At 40.6% G+C, this 20,253-nt stretch overlaps 2 protein-coding genes across 3 annotated transcripts in view; both read right to left on the bottom strand.

Moving 5' to 3' along the window:
* The window catches only part of adgrg2a (adhesion G protein-coupled receptor G2a), a 36,226-nt gene extending 34,006 nt beyond the window's left edge, over positions 1–2,220 (bottom strand). Inside the window, exons 1-2 of the mRNA XM_061966008.1 lie at positions 2,131–2,220; positions 1,627–1,688 (exon numbers count right to left, since the gene is read on the bottom strand). Of these exons, the coding sequence (XP_061821992.1) occupies positions 1,627–1,684 (58 nt within the window). The 5' untranslated portion in view covers positions 1,685–1,688; positions 2,131–2,220. The remainder of the gene's footprint in view (positions 1–1,626; positions 1,689–2,130) is intronic.
* A 4,520-nt stretch (positions 2,221–6,740) lies between these two features.
* ptchd1 (patched domain containing 1) overlaps positions 6,741–20,253 on the bottom strand; it is a 20,514-nt gene continuing 7,001 nt past the window's right edge. For both annotated transcript variants that reach the window (XM_072913519.1, XM_061965115.2), the window contains 3 exons: positions 18,125–18,854; positions 9,401–10,065; positions 6,741–8,233 (listed from right to left, as the gene is read on the bottom strand). In XM_072913519.1, the coding sequence (XP_072769620.1) occupies positions 7,127–8,233; positions 9,401–10,065; positions 18,125–18,854 (2,502 nt within the window). In that variant the 3' untranslated portion in view covers positions 6,741–7,126. The remainder of the gene's footprint in view (positions 8,234–9,400; positions 10,066–18,124; positions 18,855–20,253) is intronic.

Genomic DNA, 20,253 nt, shown 5'->3' with positions numbered 1-20,253 from the left:
TCCGGAATGGAATTTTACATTTTTTTACTGAATGAGACACCCAGAATGAACATGAAAATAAAGACTGTGGGATTCACAATATTAACTATGTAGGCTAAAACACTGAATATTGACAACATACGAACGTCACTCACCCTCTCGATCGATATATTTTACAATCTAGCAAAATGCAACAAACACAGCGAAATATGAACGCGAAGGGTCATTAAGCTTCAGAACTTTGTTGTAAAAATCTCCTTCCGCGTCTGTCCCTGACAGCCACATTTCAGGCTGGCCGCACTGGAAACACTCTGTGGAAACGCTCCCCACCCACACTGCTTGGTGCCTCGTCTGAGCTGCTGTGACTTATATTTCCATAGTAACTAATTAGATGACCATAGTAACTAGTATATCATGCAAAAGCACAGATTCCAACCATTGAAATACTTAGTATAGTTGAAGACTTATACAGTGATTTGAAAACATCACTGCACATCATAATGGCAGCTACACTTTCCATCTTAAAAATATTAAAAAAAATATTTGGGAATGTCCGGCAGGCCAGATTGAAAAGCTTAACGGGCCGCATGTGGCCCCCGGCCCATAATTTGCCCAGATGTGCTCTAACCCTAACCAAATAACTCTAAATTAAGTCTTTGTTACTTAGAATATGTTGCCCATACTAAAGTGTTACCGTATACATATACCAGGGGTCGGCAACCCAAAATGTTGAAAGAGCCATATTGGACCAAAAATACAAAAACAAATCTGTCTGGAGCCGCAAAAAATTAAAAGCCATATTACATACAGATAGTGTGTCATGAGATATACATTGAATTAAGAGGACTTAAAGGAAACTAAATGACTTCAAATATAGCTACAAATGAGGCATAATGATGCAATATGTACATATAGCTAGCCGAAATAGCATGTTAGCATCGATTAGCTTGCAGTCATGCAGTGACCAAATATGTCTGATTAGCACTCCACACAAGTCAATAACATCAACAAAACTCACCTTTCATGCACAACGTTAAAAGTTTTGTGGACAAAATGAGACAGAAAAAGAAGTGGCATAAAACATGTCCTAGAAAGTCGGAGAAAGTTATACATGTAAACAAACTATGGTGAGTTCAAAGACCGCCAAAATTAGTAGGACAAATCGACGCTCGCCAAATACTCGAATCAGTGAAGCATGTTTAATATAAACAGTGTGCTTTGTAACAATTAGGGAGGCTTGTGTCATGTTTGTCCTCCTACAGAAACCATATTAAAATAAAAAAAGAGATTTTTTTTTTTTCTTTTTCCATTTTTCATACATTTTTTAAAAAGCTCCAGAAAGCCACTAGGACGGCGCTAAAGAGCCGCATGCGGCTCTAGAGCCGCGCGTTGCCGACCCCTGACATATACTAACACTAATAAGGAAACATATATGGTTAATGAAAATGTGTAAATTATAATTTCATAATGATTAATTATAAATACTTATAATTTCACACATACAATAATAATAATACAACAACTTAAGATAAGTAATATACAATTGGAAATTATAAATTCATAAATATAACAACAATACAATAATAATAGTAATGAAATGACTATAACATATTACGATGTTAAATAACATATATATGTAAAAAGTACCTGAGACCGAAGAGGCTCCAAGTACAGAAATCCAGAATACCTGAAGAAAAATGTACATCCTTCTGCAAAGACAAGGACAAACAAGGACAAACGCATTGAAAACAAATCTAGCAGGACATTTTTCAGGTCTCTAACGCGGACAAAAGCTGTGACTCCGTCCTTACTAACTTCCCTAAACTTGTTGCAGGAGGACAACACTTGTTTGTTGTAACTTCCTCCTTATTGTGATGATGTCAACACGCATCTTCTCGTCAAGCTCGGAGGCCGCAGGGCAGGGTAGTTCCCTCAGAGCACATCCACACTTCCATTTACTATCTGGGGTTTTTTCTTACATGCTTCATTGTCTGTGCAGCATGGACACACATATCACATGTCTCCTCTGGCTCATAGTTACACTACGTCACCAGACAGTTGCTAAAAAATGTCCAATACATTTTTTTGCCTTACTTATTTGGTCAGTCGACATTTACTGTAAGTTCTAATGACAGACATGTTGAAAATTACCTGATGCTTCTTCTCCTAAGTGGGAGGACTTGTCTCACAGTGTAAAGTCGCTTCCATTGCTTCAAGTCTTCTTCTGTGGCGTGTCCCTTGTGCGCAAGCCTCTTAAATCAGCTTGTGTGCTCAGGAAATGAAATGACGGACACGCCCACATACAGTAGAGGAGGGGATAGACGCTGTCCATCCAAAGACCACGCTTCTAGTCCTGCACCGGTGCGCACAAAAGGGTGAAAATCACTCAAAACATGCCTCTCGACCGCGCCGTCCGTGCTATTATTTTTCGGACCGATACGACACATGGTGGCGACGTTATTCATCTCTATGGCTTGCAATTTCTCACACAGCTCAAAAGAACCCAATCTAACTTAAGGGCGTTTAGAAGAATCACCCCAGATTCTGGTACACACTATTACGCAGTGATGGGCAAGCTAGTTGGAAAATGTAGTGAGCTAAGCTACAAAGTTACTCTCGATTAAATGTAGCTAAGCTACAGGGGAAGCTATCCCCGGAGAATTGTAGCAAGCTACGCGGCAAAAGCTACGTTTAACAGCATTTATGGGCCCACATGTATAATATCAATGTTAATGTAACCGAGAGTGTACAAATGGACCCAATATTATTTAGTTTGCCTTTTCTTTGGCCCACCCCTATAAAGTTATTAATTTTTCTTCTTGACAAAAAAAGCAATGACTTGTATGTTGTTTGGGAACAGTTTGGTAACAGTTATGTGCAGTAAAACTTTTCATGAACTCAACTCACCTTAATGTGCGTTCCCTAAATTTATGTTGGACGTCTTAGATCAGGGGTCCCCAAACATTTTGACTCGGGGCCCGCATTGGGTTAAAAAAATCTGGCCGGGCTGTGTGTGTGCGTGTGCGTATATATATATATATATATATATATATATATATATATATATATATATACATATACACACATATATATATATATTGTATGTATACACACACACGTATATATATATACACACACACATATATATATATATATATATATATATATATATATATATATATATATATATATATATATATATATATATATATATATATATATATATATATATATATATACATATATATTTTTATATATATATATATATATATATAAATAAAAAAATAAAAAGTAATTTATATGTATATATATATATATACACATTTTTTTTAAATGTATTTATTTTTTAACTAGGGACTTCACGCGGGCCGTAATTTGGGGACCCCTGTCTTAGATGAAGAGAGCAGTTATGATTTTGGTTTACAGAGTAAACAACTAAAAACTAAGGTTTGGTTTTCTCCAAACACAAACATTAATCTAAATATGGCCAAGGACACACATTATTGTGGGTTTCCTGCACGTCATCTTCATTACTCAAGGAAATATCTAATTTGTGGGAGAGAATCCCTCTCACAATTTTAGGTATGTTTTGTTTTTTTGAGTGGCCAGCTTGAAGCGTCCCTCTGTCTCTGACTCCCTCGTCATCATGTGACATAAGTGCGTGTCTGTTTATGATTTCGCTTACTAGTTTCGATGATCCGCCTTATCTTGTCTCGGGTGGGCCAGTCTGTAATGTTTCGCCCTAACCTTAGCCTATTGTGACTCACCATACGAACACCAACCAATCATCATGGATTTTCTCCGTATGTATGGATGTTCTCATACATCCAGGTATTTTCTGCCTTTTTTTTTTTTTTTTTTTTTTTTGACCAGGATTCGCAGACCATTTTCTCTTGTAGCTTTGATGTAAGCTACCTAGCTACATGAGTCTAAAAGTAGCTAAGCTACAGGAAAAGCTACTTGTTGAAAAAGGAGCTAAGATGTAGTTAAGCTACGTAGTGAGAAAATGTGAGCAAGATTGCTGCTATTGAGTGAAATATCGTGGACTATTGACGACACGCGTATTACATGCCTGCATGTCTTCCGAAGTATTTTTCGACCACAACTCATAAGAGGCACCACGTTTGTCTGTAAGTTCATCCTTCTGAGCCAGGGGTGTCAAACGTGCGGCCCGCGAACAAATTTATCTGGCCTGTGTGATGAGTTTGCCAAATATATAAATTAGCTGCTTTTTTTTTTTAACGGAAGAAACTGCTGTACTAAATGTGTCCACTGGATGTCACAATAGCAATTCTGTTAGGCAAGCAAACAGTTTAGCCAAGCAAGAGGTACACAGTAAAGGGTGACTGTGGCTCCTCCTTCTCGACCCACATCGAACTTAAAACCTGCCGTTTTATGTCTTCTGCTTCGAATGCATCGTTATTTGGCACCCTTACTGACCCATAATGTCTCTGTCAAACACGAGAAAAGTGAATTTTACCCTTTTGAGAAGTTTTTACCTCCGTTTCTTACGGTTTGTTGAGTTAGCACTGGATTGATATGTGGACATGACAAAGGAGGTATTTGATACCTCGAAGAGTGTAGAAGTTGTGCTTTTTGTTCAATCCCAGAAAAACTGTGACTTAAAATGTAATCCTGGCTTTGTAGATACACTGAGACAAAGTCTAAGCTCATTGTGTTTTTGAAGCTGCACCAATTTTCTCAGAATTTTCAACAAACTTGAAGTGTTTTTGTCCAGAGGATTATTTGTCATTTGTACGTTTTCAGAATGTGCTTGTTCTATTTTTGGCCAAAGTAAAACAAACAAAACAACCTGGAGTTGTCTTTATTTTTAAGTTATCATGCCGTGATTTTACCATTCCCGCCCATTTGGGAATAGATTTCTCCTCCATGCGGCCCCTGAGCTAAAATGAGTTTGACACCCCTGCTCTAACCACAACACACCACCACCACCATCCATGACATTTCTCAGTATGCCTGCAGGGCAACAGCTGCGGAGTTACAGGATGCAGCAGCAGACAGTTCCTGGACAGAGTATTAGCCTTTATTTGAGCCGTGTGTGTGTGTGTGTGTGTGTGTGTGTGTGTGTGTGTGTGTGTGTGTGTGTGTGTGTGTGTGTGTGTGTGTGTGTGTGTGTGTGTGTGTGTGTGCGAAGAAGTGAAAAAATTTCCCCAAGTGTTTGAAATATGTGCTCGACTCCTCGGTAAAATCTATTGCAGTTCAAAAACAACAATGATGTGCTGCTAAAGGGAATGATACCTCCTCTTTGCAGTGTCCTGACTCCACACAAGGGGGCAGTGAAGACCACCAAGGCTCAGGTGTCAAGTCTCTTTGTTCATTTCCACTGGGCGGAAAGTAAACAGCTTCCGCCCGGATGCAGCTGAGATAGGCACACCCCACAAATGGATGGATGGTGAAGTGCATTATTTAACTCATATCATGTTTTGCATATGGTGAATGTTTACATTCATCTTGGAGAAAGCCAACCACCAGGTTTAAGTATATAGTAGCATTTCAGTTTGGGCACATAATAACATAGGGCCCTTTAGTACTGACATTTGTGTGTGGGTTGGATTAGTTCTCGCGGAAGAAAAGGCAATTAAATTGGACCTTGGTATGCAAAGGTGACGGCCCTATCCGTGAGAAGAGACTACAGCATCTGAGATACGACGGGCATCTGTTTTCTTTTCACTTACACACAAACATCCCCTTTGTGGCCAGGTTGCGCTCTCCTGACTTAGCACACACACACAGACAGGAGGTAGGAATATAAAACTGATGGTTTGGCTTCTCCAAGTTAGGAGTGCTTCATTTTTGACCTGACCTCCTCCAGGAACTACAGTCCTGTATAATTCACGCTCGCTTGTGACAAAGCAACTTTTGGTTCAGTAAAGCGTCTCCGACATCTCTTTTGATCCGGCCGCACTGCCGTGTCACCCTTCTGTCCGGACGAGGATGACAACACCAGAAATTGCATTCACTTGTGTGTGTGTGACAGTGCCTTTAAGATTAATTGGCGCTCTGTACTTCTCCCTACGTCCGTGTACACAGCGGCGTTATAAAAAGTCATGAATTTTACTTTTTGAAACCGATACCGATAATTTTGAAGCCGATACCGATCATTTCCGATATTACATTTTAAAGCATTTATCGGCCAATAATATCGGCAGTCCGATATTATCGGACATCTCTAATTTTTAGTCAACAAAATTAACATAGTCTAAAACACTTTTTACGTACAGTAGGTCTGGGTTAGTTTTAGCCTCATTCCTGTGAGAATCCTGCACGTAACTGGAGCATTAAGATGTGGGGCGTTGGTTAATTTATCCAGGAGGCGCTGCAGTGTCCTCAAACAACCACCAGGTAGCATCTGTGAGCAGATACTACTATATCATGTCTTATCAGGTTGGGAGTGCATTATTCACTCACGCTTTAAAGGAGGAATGAGGCAAAAACTAACCCAGACCTATTGTATGCACTGTAACTCAGCACTTACTCGTCATAATAGATGCCGTGTATCACGAACAAAGATAGCATATATGGGACAAAATCTAGCATAGCTACGTGCGCTACAGTGCTAACATAATAACGTCATGCTGGGTTTTGCCTGTTTGCTAAAGAACAACAAAACGATCAAACTTACTGCTCCCACGTCTGTGGCCGACTTGACGGGAGAGTTGGCAGTGTCATTTTGGAGATGTGCAGCGAAGCCTGCCGCGTCGTCCTCGTCCAGTCGCGACACAACCACACCACTCGGCGCGCTTGGTTTAATACCGTGACTTTATTGGCCGCAGGGTTGGGGTAGAAATACAGGTGATTGCCTCACGACACGGACACAAGTATCGGGACGGCCAAAGCATCCAATGTGCACTTCTTCCAGACTGATTGATGAAGAGGTGTGTCCCAATACTTTTGCCCACATAGCAAACATTTAGCGCTCCGATCTCCTTCATCCGAACGCCTCAGCTAATCTCTTTGGTTTTTGGACAGAGCCCGTTACCATGGATACGCCACATCCAACTCCTTTCCTCGATAAAAATCGGCCCGACCTTTAGCCTACATTTTTCTTTTCACAGGCGACACACCGCAGCTCGCACGCCGGTGGTCCGGCACGGCGGTCTCCATGGCAACCGATTTGCCGACGTCATCAGACCGTAGTGATCTGGTCGACCACTCGTGTGCTGTCGTTCATCTCCACGCACTCCACCTCCTGCCTGGGGGTGTTCCCGCCGGCGGCCCGGTGGGCGTGGCTCTTCGAGGGGGGCAGGAAGGTGAGGAGGGCGGGCAGGAAGGCGAGCGTGTGCAGCGCCGAGCAGCCCGCCGTCAGGGCCAGGCAGCGGAACAGCGTGCGGGTCAGGTTGGAGCGCACCGAGCCTACGGGGACCAGGGCGGCGGCGTAGCAGATGAAGGCCTGCAGGGAGGGCACGCCGTGTCTCTCCAGGGCCACCCTCACCCAGCGGGTTCTGCTGTCGCCCTTGCCCGCCGCAAAGCTGCAGAGGAGCGGCCCGCTGCAGTCGGCGGCGTGCCCGAGCGCCAGGATCAGACACAGCACGGACATGCAGTCCAGCTCCACGCCCCACAGAGTCATGAAACCCAGCACGCCAAACTGCACCGAGAGCAGGGTGAGGCCCAACCACACCGACACCAGCGGCTCCAGCACGGCGAGGGAGGACAAGCCCAGCAGGAAGAGCACCGCCAGCAGGGAGTGGCGCAAAGGCGAGCTGACCGCCGTGGCGTAGCGGTCCAGGTACACGAAGGAAGGGTTGAAGATGAGGAAGCGGACTCGGGAGGTGAGCGAGAGGCGGCGAAGAGTGTCCAGCAGCACCGACATCTCCTCCCGCTTGTTCTCCGTCGTCTTGGCGACCAGGAAGATGCGGGACACCGCCACATCCGGCTCCTCCCCTTGGCCCCGCTCGGCGAAGATAATGTCGTCGGCAAAGTGGGCGAAGCGCGGCTCTCGGAGGAAGGCGTGGCGGAGCGTGCGGGTGAAGTTCTCCCGAGGCGGGCTGGTGGACTGGTTCCGCTCGGACAGGAAGTCGAGGTAGGCCTCCAGCCAGCTGATCCTCTGGAAGCCTTTGGCATACTCCAGGAGGTCGCACTGCACCGTGTCGTTCCAGTAGGGGGCGCTCTCGTAGATGTAGAAGCCGATGACGGGCGAGTAGGAGCTGAAGTAGCGCTGATGGGCGCGTGTGTACGACACGGTGGCCGTATCCATGGCGACCAGGGCGCTGGGGGGGTCCGAGCCCTGGGTCACCTGTCAAAAACATATTTAAGCGATTTAAAAAAATATTTATAACGTGTTCAGCATCAAACAATTTCACAAAAAGTATTACAAATTTAATTTTAAAAAGTAAACATAAATGTATATGATTTTTTATAAACAATCTAAATCATTAATGTTAAATACCAAATCATTTTCATTTTAATGAATTGGTGTAAAAAAAAAAAAGTTAAAAGCTTGAAAAAAATTAAACATTTATTTTGAAGATTTTTATAGTATTTCTTTATAATATTTTTTATAGTATTTTAATACATTAATGAAAAAAATATTCACAGGATTTTTATAAATAACCTAAATCATTACCAAATCATTTTCATTTTAATAAATTGGTGTAAAAAAAAAGTTAAAAGCTTGAAAAAAATTAAACATTTATTTTGAAGCTTTTTATAGTATTTCTTTATATTTTTTATAGTATTTTAATACATTAATGAAAAACATATTCACAGGATTTTTATAAATAACCTAAATCATTACCAAATAATTTTTAAGACAATTATAATATATTCCTTAGTGTGAAAAAATGTTAAAAGCGTTAAAAAAAAAAGTATTTACACAATTTTTTATTTATAAAAAAGTATAAATTATTAGTATTCACTATTAAATTATTTTAAAGAAAATCATAATAAATTAATTTGCAAAAAAAAAGTGATGAGGAAGAAAAAGTTAAAAGTTTTAATAATAATTAGAAATCATGAGTTTTAATTATTAATATGTTTAAGAAAAATGCTATAAAAATAAATGATACATTTTCACAGAGCTACAAAATAAACTTTTTTAAAAAGTAACATGGAAATAGTGTCAAAGTTGCTAAATCCAAATTTTTTAATTAATTTAAATATATGGATTTTTTTTTCAATTCAAATAGGATGCTTATGTTGTCTTTTAGGATCTCTTGCCTCTTAAATGGTTATATTTTCCTGCACAATTATTTATTTATTTATTTTAAATGAATAAGTATTATACATGAAATATTATTTTACGTTTTAATTAAGATCAGATCCCTTTTTAGTGAGTAGTTTAAATGTAAAATAGAGTTAAACGTGTTCATACAGTATACCTGTCAAAAGTTTAGAGACACTCTCATAAGTTGCATAAGTGACTTGACGTCATCAGGTTGCAATTTGTCGTGTTTCGTCTCACCTGCAGGAAGCCCATCAGTCCAAAGGAGATGTAAACCAGATAGAGCAGCACCACAAAAGGCTTGACATAAGTGTTTGTGATCCAGTCTCCATAGCAACGCCTCACACAGCCGAGCAGAAGATGCGAGTCCTGAGGATGTTGGTCCGAGGCGTGCGTGCCGTGGGTCACGTGATCGTGGTTGTTTGCAGGCCGGGGATGCACGTACGTGTGCGTGTGGGCCAGGTTCAGAGAGTGGGAGTGACTGACCCCGTGTGGCGTGCCGGTAGCCTGCTCCTCATCCTGGTAACGGGTGTACATCAGGCACCTGTACCAGGACGGTTTAGAGTCCAGACGGTCCTGCTTGGGGACCCTACGGCAAAAGCAGCCATGTCTGTAACCCGTCTCCAGGTACCCGGTGAAGACCAGACAGGAGCTGTAGAAGGACAGCATGTACATGTAGCCCACGGCGACCGCCAAGGCGGCGGTGCGGCAGAAGAGGCGCACGGCCTCCATGTTGGTGAGCGGCGAGGCGGCCAGGCCCAGCGTCAGCAGGTGCAGCAGGGTGGAGCCCGAGAAGCGCAGCATGACGTCCTCGAAGACGCTCGCCACGCGCTCCTTCACGTGCTGGTCCTCACGCGTCCGTCTCCATGACGACAGCATCTCGAAGGAACCAAATAGGCCGTGACCTGGTGGTAGACACACATGGACAGGGGGTTGTGGTAGGGCTCAGCAAGATGGCGGAACACTTTATCACGATATAAGTGGTTGATATTGATGAATATCGATAATTACTAGGGCTGGGAATCTTTTGGCACCAAATGATTCGATTCGATTCTTGGGGTTAACGATTCGATTCACAATCGATTCTGAATCAATACTTTTTTAATAACAGTGGGTGTCAGTTCCATGATTAACTACATTCCTCCATAAATTAGGTAAACAGCTCTGATAAATGTCTATATTACGTAAAAGCAAATTGGTTTTGTTTAATAAAATTCTACCCCAACATTTAATAAAGTCAAATAAAAATAAGGCAAAAAGAGAAGTATCCAACACTTCCATCCATCCATTTTCTACCGCTTATTCCCTTCGGGGTCGCTGGAGCCTATCTCAGCTACAAGGGATAAAACAATTTCGTTGGGGTCTGGGCTGTATATTTTATATATATATACACGGCGTGGCGCAGTGGAAGAGTGGCCGTGCGCGACCCGAGGGTCCCTTGTTCAATCCCCACCTAGTACCAACCTCGTCATGTCCGTTGTGTCCTGAGCAAGACACTTCACCCTTGCTCCTGATGGGTGCTGGTTAGCGCCCTTCACACACAACTCCCTCCATCAGTGTGTGAATGTGTGTGTGAATGGGTAAATGTGGAAGTAGTGTCAAAGCGCTTTGAGTACCTTGAAGGTAGAAAAGCGCTATACAAGTACAACCCATTTATTTATATATATATATATATATATATATATATATATATATATATATATACACACACACATATATATACAGTCGAGGTTTCTGTGGTTTATCCCTTATACAGTGCTCAATACCGGGGTAGAGCGGAATATACGTTAGGTCAGGAAAAAACAGAGGCTATTTCAAGCCTGCGAAACAGGCTTGTTGGGATGAAATAGCCTCTGTGTTCTTTCCTGACCTAACGTATATATATATACGGGGCGTAGTTGGGAGAGTGGCCGTGCCAGCAACCTGAGGGTTCCTGGTTAAATCCCCACCTTCTACCAACCTCGTCACGTCCGTTGTGTCCTTGAGAAAGACACTTCATCCTTGCTCCTGATGGGTCGTGGTTAGCGCCTTGCATGGCAGCTCCCGCCATGTGTGTGTGAATGGGTGAATGTGGAAATAGTGTCAAAGCGCTTTGAGTACCTTGAAGGTAGAAAAGCGCTATACAAGTATAACCCATTTACCATATATATATATATATATATATATATATATATATATATATATATCCATCCATCCATTTTCTACCGCTTATTCCCTTTCGGGTCGCGGGGGGTGCTGGAGCCTATCTCAGCTACAATCGGGCGGAAGGCGGGGTACACCCTGGACAAGTCGCCACCTCATCGCAGGGCCAACACAGATAGACAGACAACATTCACACTCACATTCACACACTAGGGCCAATTTAGTGTTGCCAATCAACCTATCCCCAGGTGCATGTCTTTGGAGGTGGGAGGAAGCCGGAGTACCCGGAGGGAACCCACGCAGTCACGGGGAGGACATGGAAACTCCACACAGAAAGATCCCGAGACCGGGATTGAACTCACGACTACTCAGGACCTTCGTATTGTGAGGCAGACGCACTAACCCCTCTTCCACAGTGCTGCCCATATATATATATATATATATATATATATATATATATATATATATATATCCTGATGATTGAGGGTACCCCCCCTCATGAAACAGGCCTGTAGAGATGAAATAGTCTTGTGATTTTTTTCCCACACATACATATATATATATATATATATATATATATATATATATATATATATATATATATATATATATATGCTACATGCTTCCATCTGTTGAAAAGCTCTATGGAGATGATTATTTCATTTTCCAGCATGATCTGGCACCTGCCCACAATACCAAAACCACCAGTAACTGGTGTACTGACCATGGCATTGCGGTCCTCGATTGGCCTGCCAACTCCCCTGACCTGAACCCCATAGAGAATTTGTGGGGTATTGTGAAGAAGAAGCTGAAAGACACCAGACCCAATAATGCAAATGAGCTAAAGGCCGCTATTGAAGCATCCTGGGCACCCATCCCATCCTGGGCATCCATAACACCTCAGCAATGCCACAGGCTGATTGCCTCCATGCCACGCCGCATTGATGCAGTAATCCGTACAAAAGGATTCCCAACCAAGTACTGAGTGATTAATTGACATTTTCAAATGTTTGATTTTGTTTTGCTGTTATAAATCTTTTTTTTTTTTACTTGGTCTGAGGAAATATTCTAATTTTTTGAGATACGATTTTTGAGTTTTCTTAAGCTGTATGCCATAATCAGCAATATTAAAATAATAAAAGGCTGGCAATATTTCAGTTGATGTGTAAGGAATCCAGAATGTATGACTTTTTTTTTTTTTTAATTGCATTACAGAAAATAAAGAACTTTATCACAATATTCTAATTTTCTGAGACAGTCCTGTATGTGCTCGACGCCTCAATCATTGGTATGTGTTCATCTACAAAACCATTCTGGGTATCACTCCATCTTATCGGCTTTAACAAAGAAACAAGGAAGTCACAATCTTCGTTCAATGAATGTTCTGCAATTTGTCGTCCCCAAAGTAAGAACTGAACTGGGCAAGAAAGCATTTAGGTTTTCAGCACCGAAGGCTTGGAATAACCTACAATCGAATCTTCAACTTCAAACCCTTCTTACATTAAATGAGTTTAAAGTTTCTGTGAAAGGATTGCAGTCTACCTTGTCTGTATGCACATGTGTCATATGAGCAAGTTTTAATGTTGTCAATTTGATGTTTTACGTGTTGTTTACTGTTTTTAATGTAACCTTGCTGCTGCCCTCTTGGCCAGGTCTCCCTTGGAAAAGAGATCTTTGATCTCAATGGGATTTTACCTGGTTAAATAAAGGCTAAATTAAAAAAAAAAAATGTTGATATCGATTTATCGCCCAGCCCTAGTTTGTGGCAAGCTAGCATACATGTAATACAAATACCTCCCAAAAACGTCCATCTTTTTAAATCAATCTTGCTCAAAATCTCTACATGTGTGCTTGTCATTCCCCTAAAGGTGTGCACCAAATTTCAAGGTGATTCGGCAAAACACCCTAATGTTACAGTGGGTTGTTTAATAGGAGATCGCAAAAAGCCGCTGCCTGACCAGGGCTCGGAAAATCTGCAAAGACTCCTCCCACCCCCACCAAGGACTGTTTTCACTGCTGGACTCTAGAAAGAGGTTCCGCAGCCTCCGAAGCAGTCTGTAACAGCTTCTTCCCTCAGGCCGTAAGACTCTTGAACGCATCATAATTATCCCCTCAACTCCCCCCAAAATGGATTAACTCGCTGGAATAAAAAAGACAATATAACATACATCCATAAACGTGGATGCATGTGAAAAAGTGCAATATATTTATCTGTACAGTAACCTATTTATTTATTTATATATGCACCTTATTGCTTTTTTATCCTGCACTACCATGAGCTAATGTAACAAAATGTTGTTCTTATCTGTACTGTAAAGTTCAAATTTGAATGACAATAAAAAGGAAGTCTAAGTCTAAGAACATCGAGCTGTATTATAAAAAAATCAAGTCATATAACAGCGCCACCATATGGTGTATTTGGCAGAAAAGTAATAGCACAGGCAACTCAGCAAGGGTGCACGTTTTGACCAACTTTCACTCTTTTGTGTGCAACATTTCAGGAGTAGAAGAGAAAAATAACAGGGCTGTGAATATTTGGGCACCACACGATTCGATTCGATTCTTGGTGGTAACGGTTTGATTCAGAATTGATTCTCAATTCAAAACCAACACTTTTTTGATAACATTGGGTGCCAGTTCTATGATTAACTACATTCCTCCATAAAATATATACACAGCTCTGATAAATGTCTAAATTCATGTAAAAAAAAACAACCTGGTTTTGTTTAATAAAATTATACCCAAACATTTTATAAAGTGGCTGGACAGGACAGATTTTTTGGGGAAAAAAAAATATATATATAAAAATGTTTTAAATAGATTTAAAAATGTTTTAAAAAACAATTTAAAATTGTTACACATTTGATGTGCGATTCAATGTTTTTGTTGACACCCGTACAGAATCTCGGACCTTGCTCTCAGTATGGTGCAAATGTATACAATAAAGAACACCATGTTTAATGATTGTCTTTACACACGCAGCAGATGCTCGTCAAGTGTGCCTGTACGGTTGCCATGGCGCCAGTGAGTCAGCCATTACCACCCACCGATGCAGTAGCCTCAACAACACGACAATACACTTCACACCTCAACTGAAGCCGAAACGGGACGACACTTTGGTCCCGGGTGACAAAGTCCGCAGAACCGTGACTAACAAACACAGGAAATAAAGTAGTTTTCCTTATTTTACACACATTCTGAGCAACATTTGCTTTTGTTCCTGTGCATTCTATCAATGTTGGTTATTTTAAGGCAGTGGCCCCTCCTCCACACTGCAGTACTAAGAAATGTACCCTGATGCTTTTGTTCAGGCCGTGAGTGAGTCAGAAATCATGTTAGTGGCATAGCGACGTCATTCTCCCTCGCCTGGAAGTCTAGGTCATGCTCGACCACTTGTCGGTGGGATTGAAACCTCTCGTCACGCGCCTGGAGGGAATCATCAGGTGTACAGACGGCGGACAGAAGTGTTCTGTGATATGAAAATCAATAGAAGCGCTTCGCCTCGGCTGTGTCTGTTCTGCATGCTGAGATGAGCATTAGTGTTCTTTAAAATGCCGGATTCAATGCTGACAAGGTGAGTGCTGAATAAAAACAGTAGCAGAATTAACAAACTCACTTTTTGGGATGGGGTTATAGTTGAGGTCTGATCTTGTAGTTGTTGGGGTCATTTTGAAATAAGCTGAACTTAATGGAAATGGGCGCTATAAATATTTGAGGGACTTTGTCTAATGACAAGCATGTATCTCCAGGTTGTGTTTAATACAAAAAATTATAGAAAAATAATAATTAGATAGAAAAAAGTCCTAAAAGGGAGCTGCACTTTTTGGGGAACTTTGCCTATCGTTCACAATCATTATGAAAGACATGACGTCGGATGTATTTTTTATACAGCATTCTAACTCGTAAATAATAATAATAATAATAATAATGAATTGCATTTGTAACGCACTTTACATTTGTCAAAATCTCAAAGTGCTACAAAGTATAAAAATAAAATTAGAAAGTAAGAATATATAATAAAAAATTAAATGAAATCATGACACACAAACAGAAATAAATAAATAAATAAAAGTTTGCTTACAGCAGAGCCATTGGGAGGTCCTCTATTCCAAAAAAAACAAAACAATTAATATCCATCTAAAAAGCACCAACAGAACTCCATTTACATTTCGTGACTTGAATATTGACATGCCGTATTTTTCGGACTATAAGTCGCAGTTTTTTTCATAGTTTGGCCAGGGGTGCGACTTATACTCAGGAGCGACTTATGTGTATAATTATTAACACATTACCGTAAAATATCAAATAATATTATTTAGCTCATTCATGTAAGAGACTTGACGTATAAGATTTCATGGGATTTAGCGAATAGGAGTGACAGATTGTTTGGTAAACGTATAGCATGTTCTATAAGTTATAGTTATTTGAATGACTCTTACCATAATGTTACGTTAACATACCAGGCATGTTTTCAGTTGGTTATTTATGCCTCATATAACGTACACTTATTCAGCCTGTTGTTCACTATTCTTTATTTATTTTAAATTGCCTTTCAAATGTCTTTTCTTGGTGTTGGGTTTTATCAAATAAATTTCCCCAAAAAATGCGACTTATACTCCTGTGCGACTTATATATGTTTTTTTTTCTTCTTTATTATGCATTTTTGGCCGGTGCGACTTATACTCCGGAGCGACTTATACTCCGAAAAATGCGGTAGTATTAGTGATATTGTTATTATAAGTGCTAACGCAGACAGACTATTCATAGCGGCGCCGTGTGCCAATGTTTACATCATCGACTGGTAAGGTGCTTCTTTGCTTGTCAAACTTTATTGTTCATCATAAATCATGCCTCACACCTGGATAGTAGAAGGACGAGGACATATTCCGACAAGTTGGTACACTTCGACAGCCAATTTAGGCCAGGGAATGGCGAGAACGACACGAAAATCCTTTTTTTTCGCGACCATTATGAGTCATTCTTCACCTAAATGGGAATATATGAAAACCCTCGCCGTCAGCATCCTAATGATAGCAGACCTTGTACAGTAAGTGATGTTTTTTTTATGTTTTTTGGCTCTCATGAAGTCTGCAGTGAGTAATAATCAGTGATATTATATATTGTTATTCTAATTGTGCCCATTACTACATTACATATGAAATTACAGCATGTATATGAAAACTTAATGGAGGTGTTTGGATGTTTATTTAAGAGGTTTATAGGCAGAATAGTGCGAATCCCAAAGGCTACATTGTCAGCAGACTTTTGATCGCATTTATTTACTATTTAGAATGCATTAAAAAAAAAGAAAAACATATGTGTTCTTGTCTTACATAAGGATTGTAAATGATAGGCAACATTTAAAAAAAAAATTGCAGTTCCCCTGTAAAATAAAGGCTGGAACTTGGCCAACTATCTGTCATCATTTGAGAATATGTCAACCTAGCAGGGTGTTGCTGTTAAAATGGCAGCCTAATGCAGTGCTTCTCAACTATTTTCTGTCACGCACCTCCCATATACATCATAAATAGTATCATTAGTCTATAAAATTGATGTAAGTACACCTATGCATAACACTGTACCCTTATTAACATTAAAGAAAACAAATATGAAATTTAAAAAAATCCTTATTTAAACTATAAACATTTTTGACTGACTTCAAACATTTGATACTGAAAAATTAAATAAAAAAATAAACTCAATAAATAACAATACATTCAAAATTATCAACATTAACTGAAGAGGACAATACAAATATTTAATACAATTACATCCAGTATACCAAAAATATTGTCTGACTAAAAGAAAATTTGAAAAGAATATATAAAACACTTTAACCGACAAAACCAGAATGACTAAACATGTTTTTTAAATCAGTGAGGAAGTCAGGATTAATGGCTACAATGAGCATGTTTTGTACTGCGCAGCTTTTCGAAGCAGCGTTTGAAGCGTGATACTGCGTGATACTGATAAAGTATGTATCCTGGGTTCACACGCGTTATTTAGCAGGTAGTGCAAAATGTAATAAGCACTTATTCTTCTGTTGTTTTGGATACATTACATTAGTTTCAGGGGATACCACACATTTGGCTATGGATCCAATACAGGGGAAGTATTGTTGATACCAATGCTGATACTTCAAATTTTCAAGATCATTGAATGATTAATTTTTTTTATCACAATTATAACCAGACAAAAACACAGGATGGCGGTGTAACAATATCAATTATTATTAGAATTAATTCCTATTCTGATTTAAATCTCTTGGTTTTGGCCCTTTAAGTCTACTTGTGTCCAGGACTAATTTCCTGAGTTTGTAAACAATACCAAAAAACATCTGATAATATATAAAACAATATCGACGTAACCACTGTATTATCGACCATATATACAAATACCATGCTTGGTATCAATACTGTCAAAATTTGTATCGATCCGCCCACCTTTGTTTACATTCAAGCACTCTACCTTGTGCTTAGCAGCCAGCACATCCTTCTGGGGTGTGCCGTGTAGCATGTTTATCTATTCCTTGTCCTCCAGTGATAACGGTACATGTAAGACACATACTTTATTATAGGCGAGGGTTTCTGACTTAAAAGTGGCTGGCGTTGCGTTGACACTGTAAAATTTGCGGGACACAAAGACAAAGTGTCATCAACACGATGTAACGATGGTATCAAAGGCTCTATCGTCGGCCAAATTGATATCGTCTACTGTGTATCGTGCAACCATACTTCCAGTACACTCTGAGACTAATAAAAAATTACTACACTGTACATGGAAAAGACTATATGTGTGTGATATTTGACATTTCATACATACCCAGCATGACAAAGGGGATGCCCAGGTACGTGGAATTGTAGGTGGACCCGCTCAGGTTGAGGATCCCTGCGGCCGTCAAGCCCGAGAGAGTGACGGACAGCAGCGCCAGCAGTCCCAACCACGGCTTGGACCTGACGCAGTCCCTCATAGAGCAGCAGAGCACGGCCAGAACGCCACACAGCCCCAAACTGGCCAAGAGGGGGCGCCGTGCCAGGACGGAGGAGAACTGAAAGTCTGTCCTCAGGGACGCGGACGTGGCGGGGTAGAGGACCAGCTGAGGGTGCAGCGCCGCAAACTGCCGGAGCTCGCCGAGGAAGGCCATCTCCCATTGGCCGGCCACGCCCTCCATGAGGCCGCCACGCGCTTGGAGGTAGTAGGTCAGCTGGAGAGCCTTGGCCGAGCGCACGCCTTCGCCCCGGACGCCCTCGCCCCGGACGCCATCTCCCCGGACGCCCTGCCCGCGCATCGCGCCGTTGGGCCCCAAGCCCTGCACGCCGCCCAGCTGGTGGCCGATATAAGCCTGGCGCCCGTCCGCCAGCTCCGTGATGGGGTAGCGGAGGACTGAGGTCGTGCGGTTGGCCGCACGGGCCGACTGGATCTCCTCCATGGCGCGGATGATGTCGTCGACGATGCAGACGTTCTTGTCGTCGGGGAGACACAGGTGGGAGAAGGAGTAGTTGAAGCCCGATGGTGGCACCGACACCTGCATGTGGTAGATGAGCCTGTGGAGCTGTGACAGGACAAACAAAGACAAACTGACAATAAAAACATAAGGCAGGCTTCACAACACATCTTAAATACTTTTGGAATGCTTTTGTATTGTATTGAATTACCTATATCCTACATTTTGACTGGTACTGTAAGTGTGATACCTTAATAATTATCAATAATTATCAATAAAAGTCTCGTTTTTATCCGCTCTAATCTCATCCCAGCAGCAGTAACGCTAGCACGTCATTTAAATACAACAGGTACTAACTCACCGCCTATCATGTTAGAACTATTATTTGTTCATTTGAAATGAATGCCTTCTTATTTAGATGCGCATGACGAGAGACAGATTCTGACTGGCTCCGAGGCAGGCAGTAAGTATTCGCCCCAGTTCACGTCTGCCTTTAGACAAATGTCACCAAGCAGCGACTAAGTTTGTGGTCAAAAGCTTGCATTTATTTGCTGCAGTGGTCTCTCCTAATGTTCAATTGTAGTCAGAAAAAAGTTGCATGTTTTCCTCCAACAACATTTTCATTCAGTTATTTCCACTATACAGGTGAAACTAAAAATATTTGAGTATTGTGTACAAGTCCATTAATGTCAGCAATTAACTTCAAATGTGAAACTATTATGTGATATTAATTCATTACATGCAAAGTGAGATATTTCAAGCCTTTATTTGTTACAATTGTGATCGTCATGGCTTACAGTTTTTGAAACCTCACATTTTCTGAGATTTTCAATTCAAGGTTTTCATAATCTCTAAGCCATAATCATCCATGCATCTATTTTCTACCGCTTGTCCCTCTGAAAATTATAATAAATAAAAGGATTGACATATCTCACTTTGCATGTAATAAGTAGATATGAAATGTTACGGAATTCTACATTCTTGCGTAATTTTAACATAATTTATTTTGTTAAATTCTACAAAAGAATATTCATTTCTTAAATGTATTTTCCAAAAAGTATTTTTTTTCCTTTGCTATGTGCCTTTTAAGACCTCACTGTAGGCTTTGTAAGGCCATGTTACCTTTAAACTAATATAAATTGATGCTAATCCACCCTTTTTTTCCTCTTTTCCCCTAATAAAAACCGATAAGAGAACCGTTGAGGAACTGAATCGTTAACGGGGAATATTTGATCAATTCCCATCTCCAGTTGTAATACACTTTTCCACCACTTGTGGCAGTAATGAAAATCTCAAACAAAAACAAGAAGTCTGGAGCTAAAGTTATAGGGAAATGTTGTAAGCGCAAAAATTATGACTACTGTGGTGAAGCTGTATTTTCATTTGCATTTTAATTTTATTGACAGTTTATTCAAAAAACATGTATAATATTATAACTAATTATTAATTTGGTTAATTGTTTTATTTTAACACTGTGTGATTGTATGAAAAATATTATTTTTCTTCA

Source organism: Nerophis lumbriciformis, linkage group LG07 (assembly GCF_033978685.3).
Source record: "Nerophis lumbriciformis linkage group LG07, RoL_Nlum_v2.1, whole genome shotgun sequence".
Taxonomy (NCBI): domain Eukaryota; kingdom Metazoa; phylum Chordata; class Actinopteri; order Syngnathiformes; family Syngnathidae; genus Nerophis; species Nerophis lumbriciformis.
This window is presented reverse-complemented; position numbering and strand designations above follow the sequence as displayed.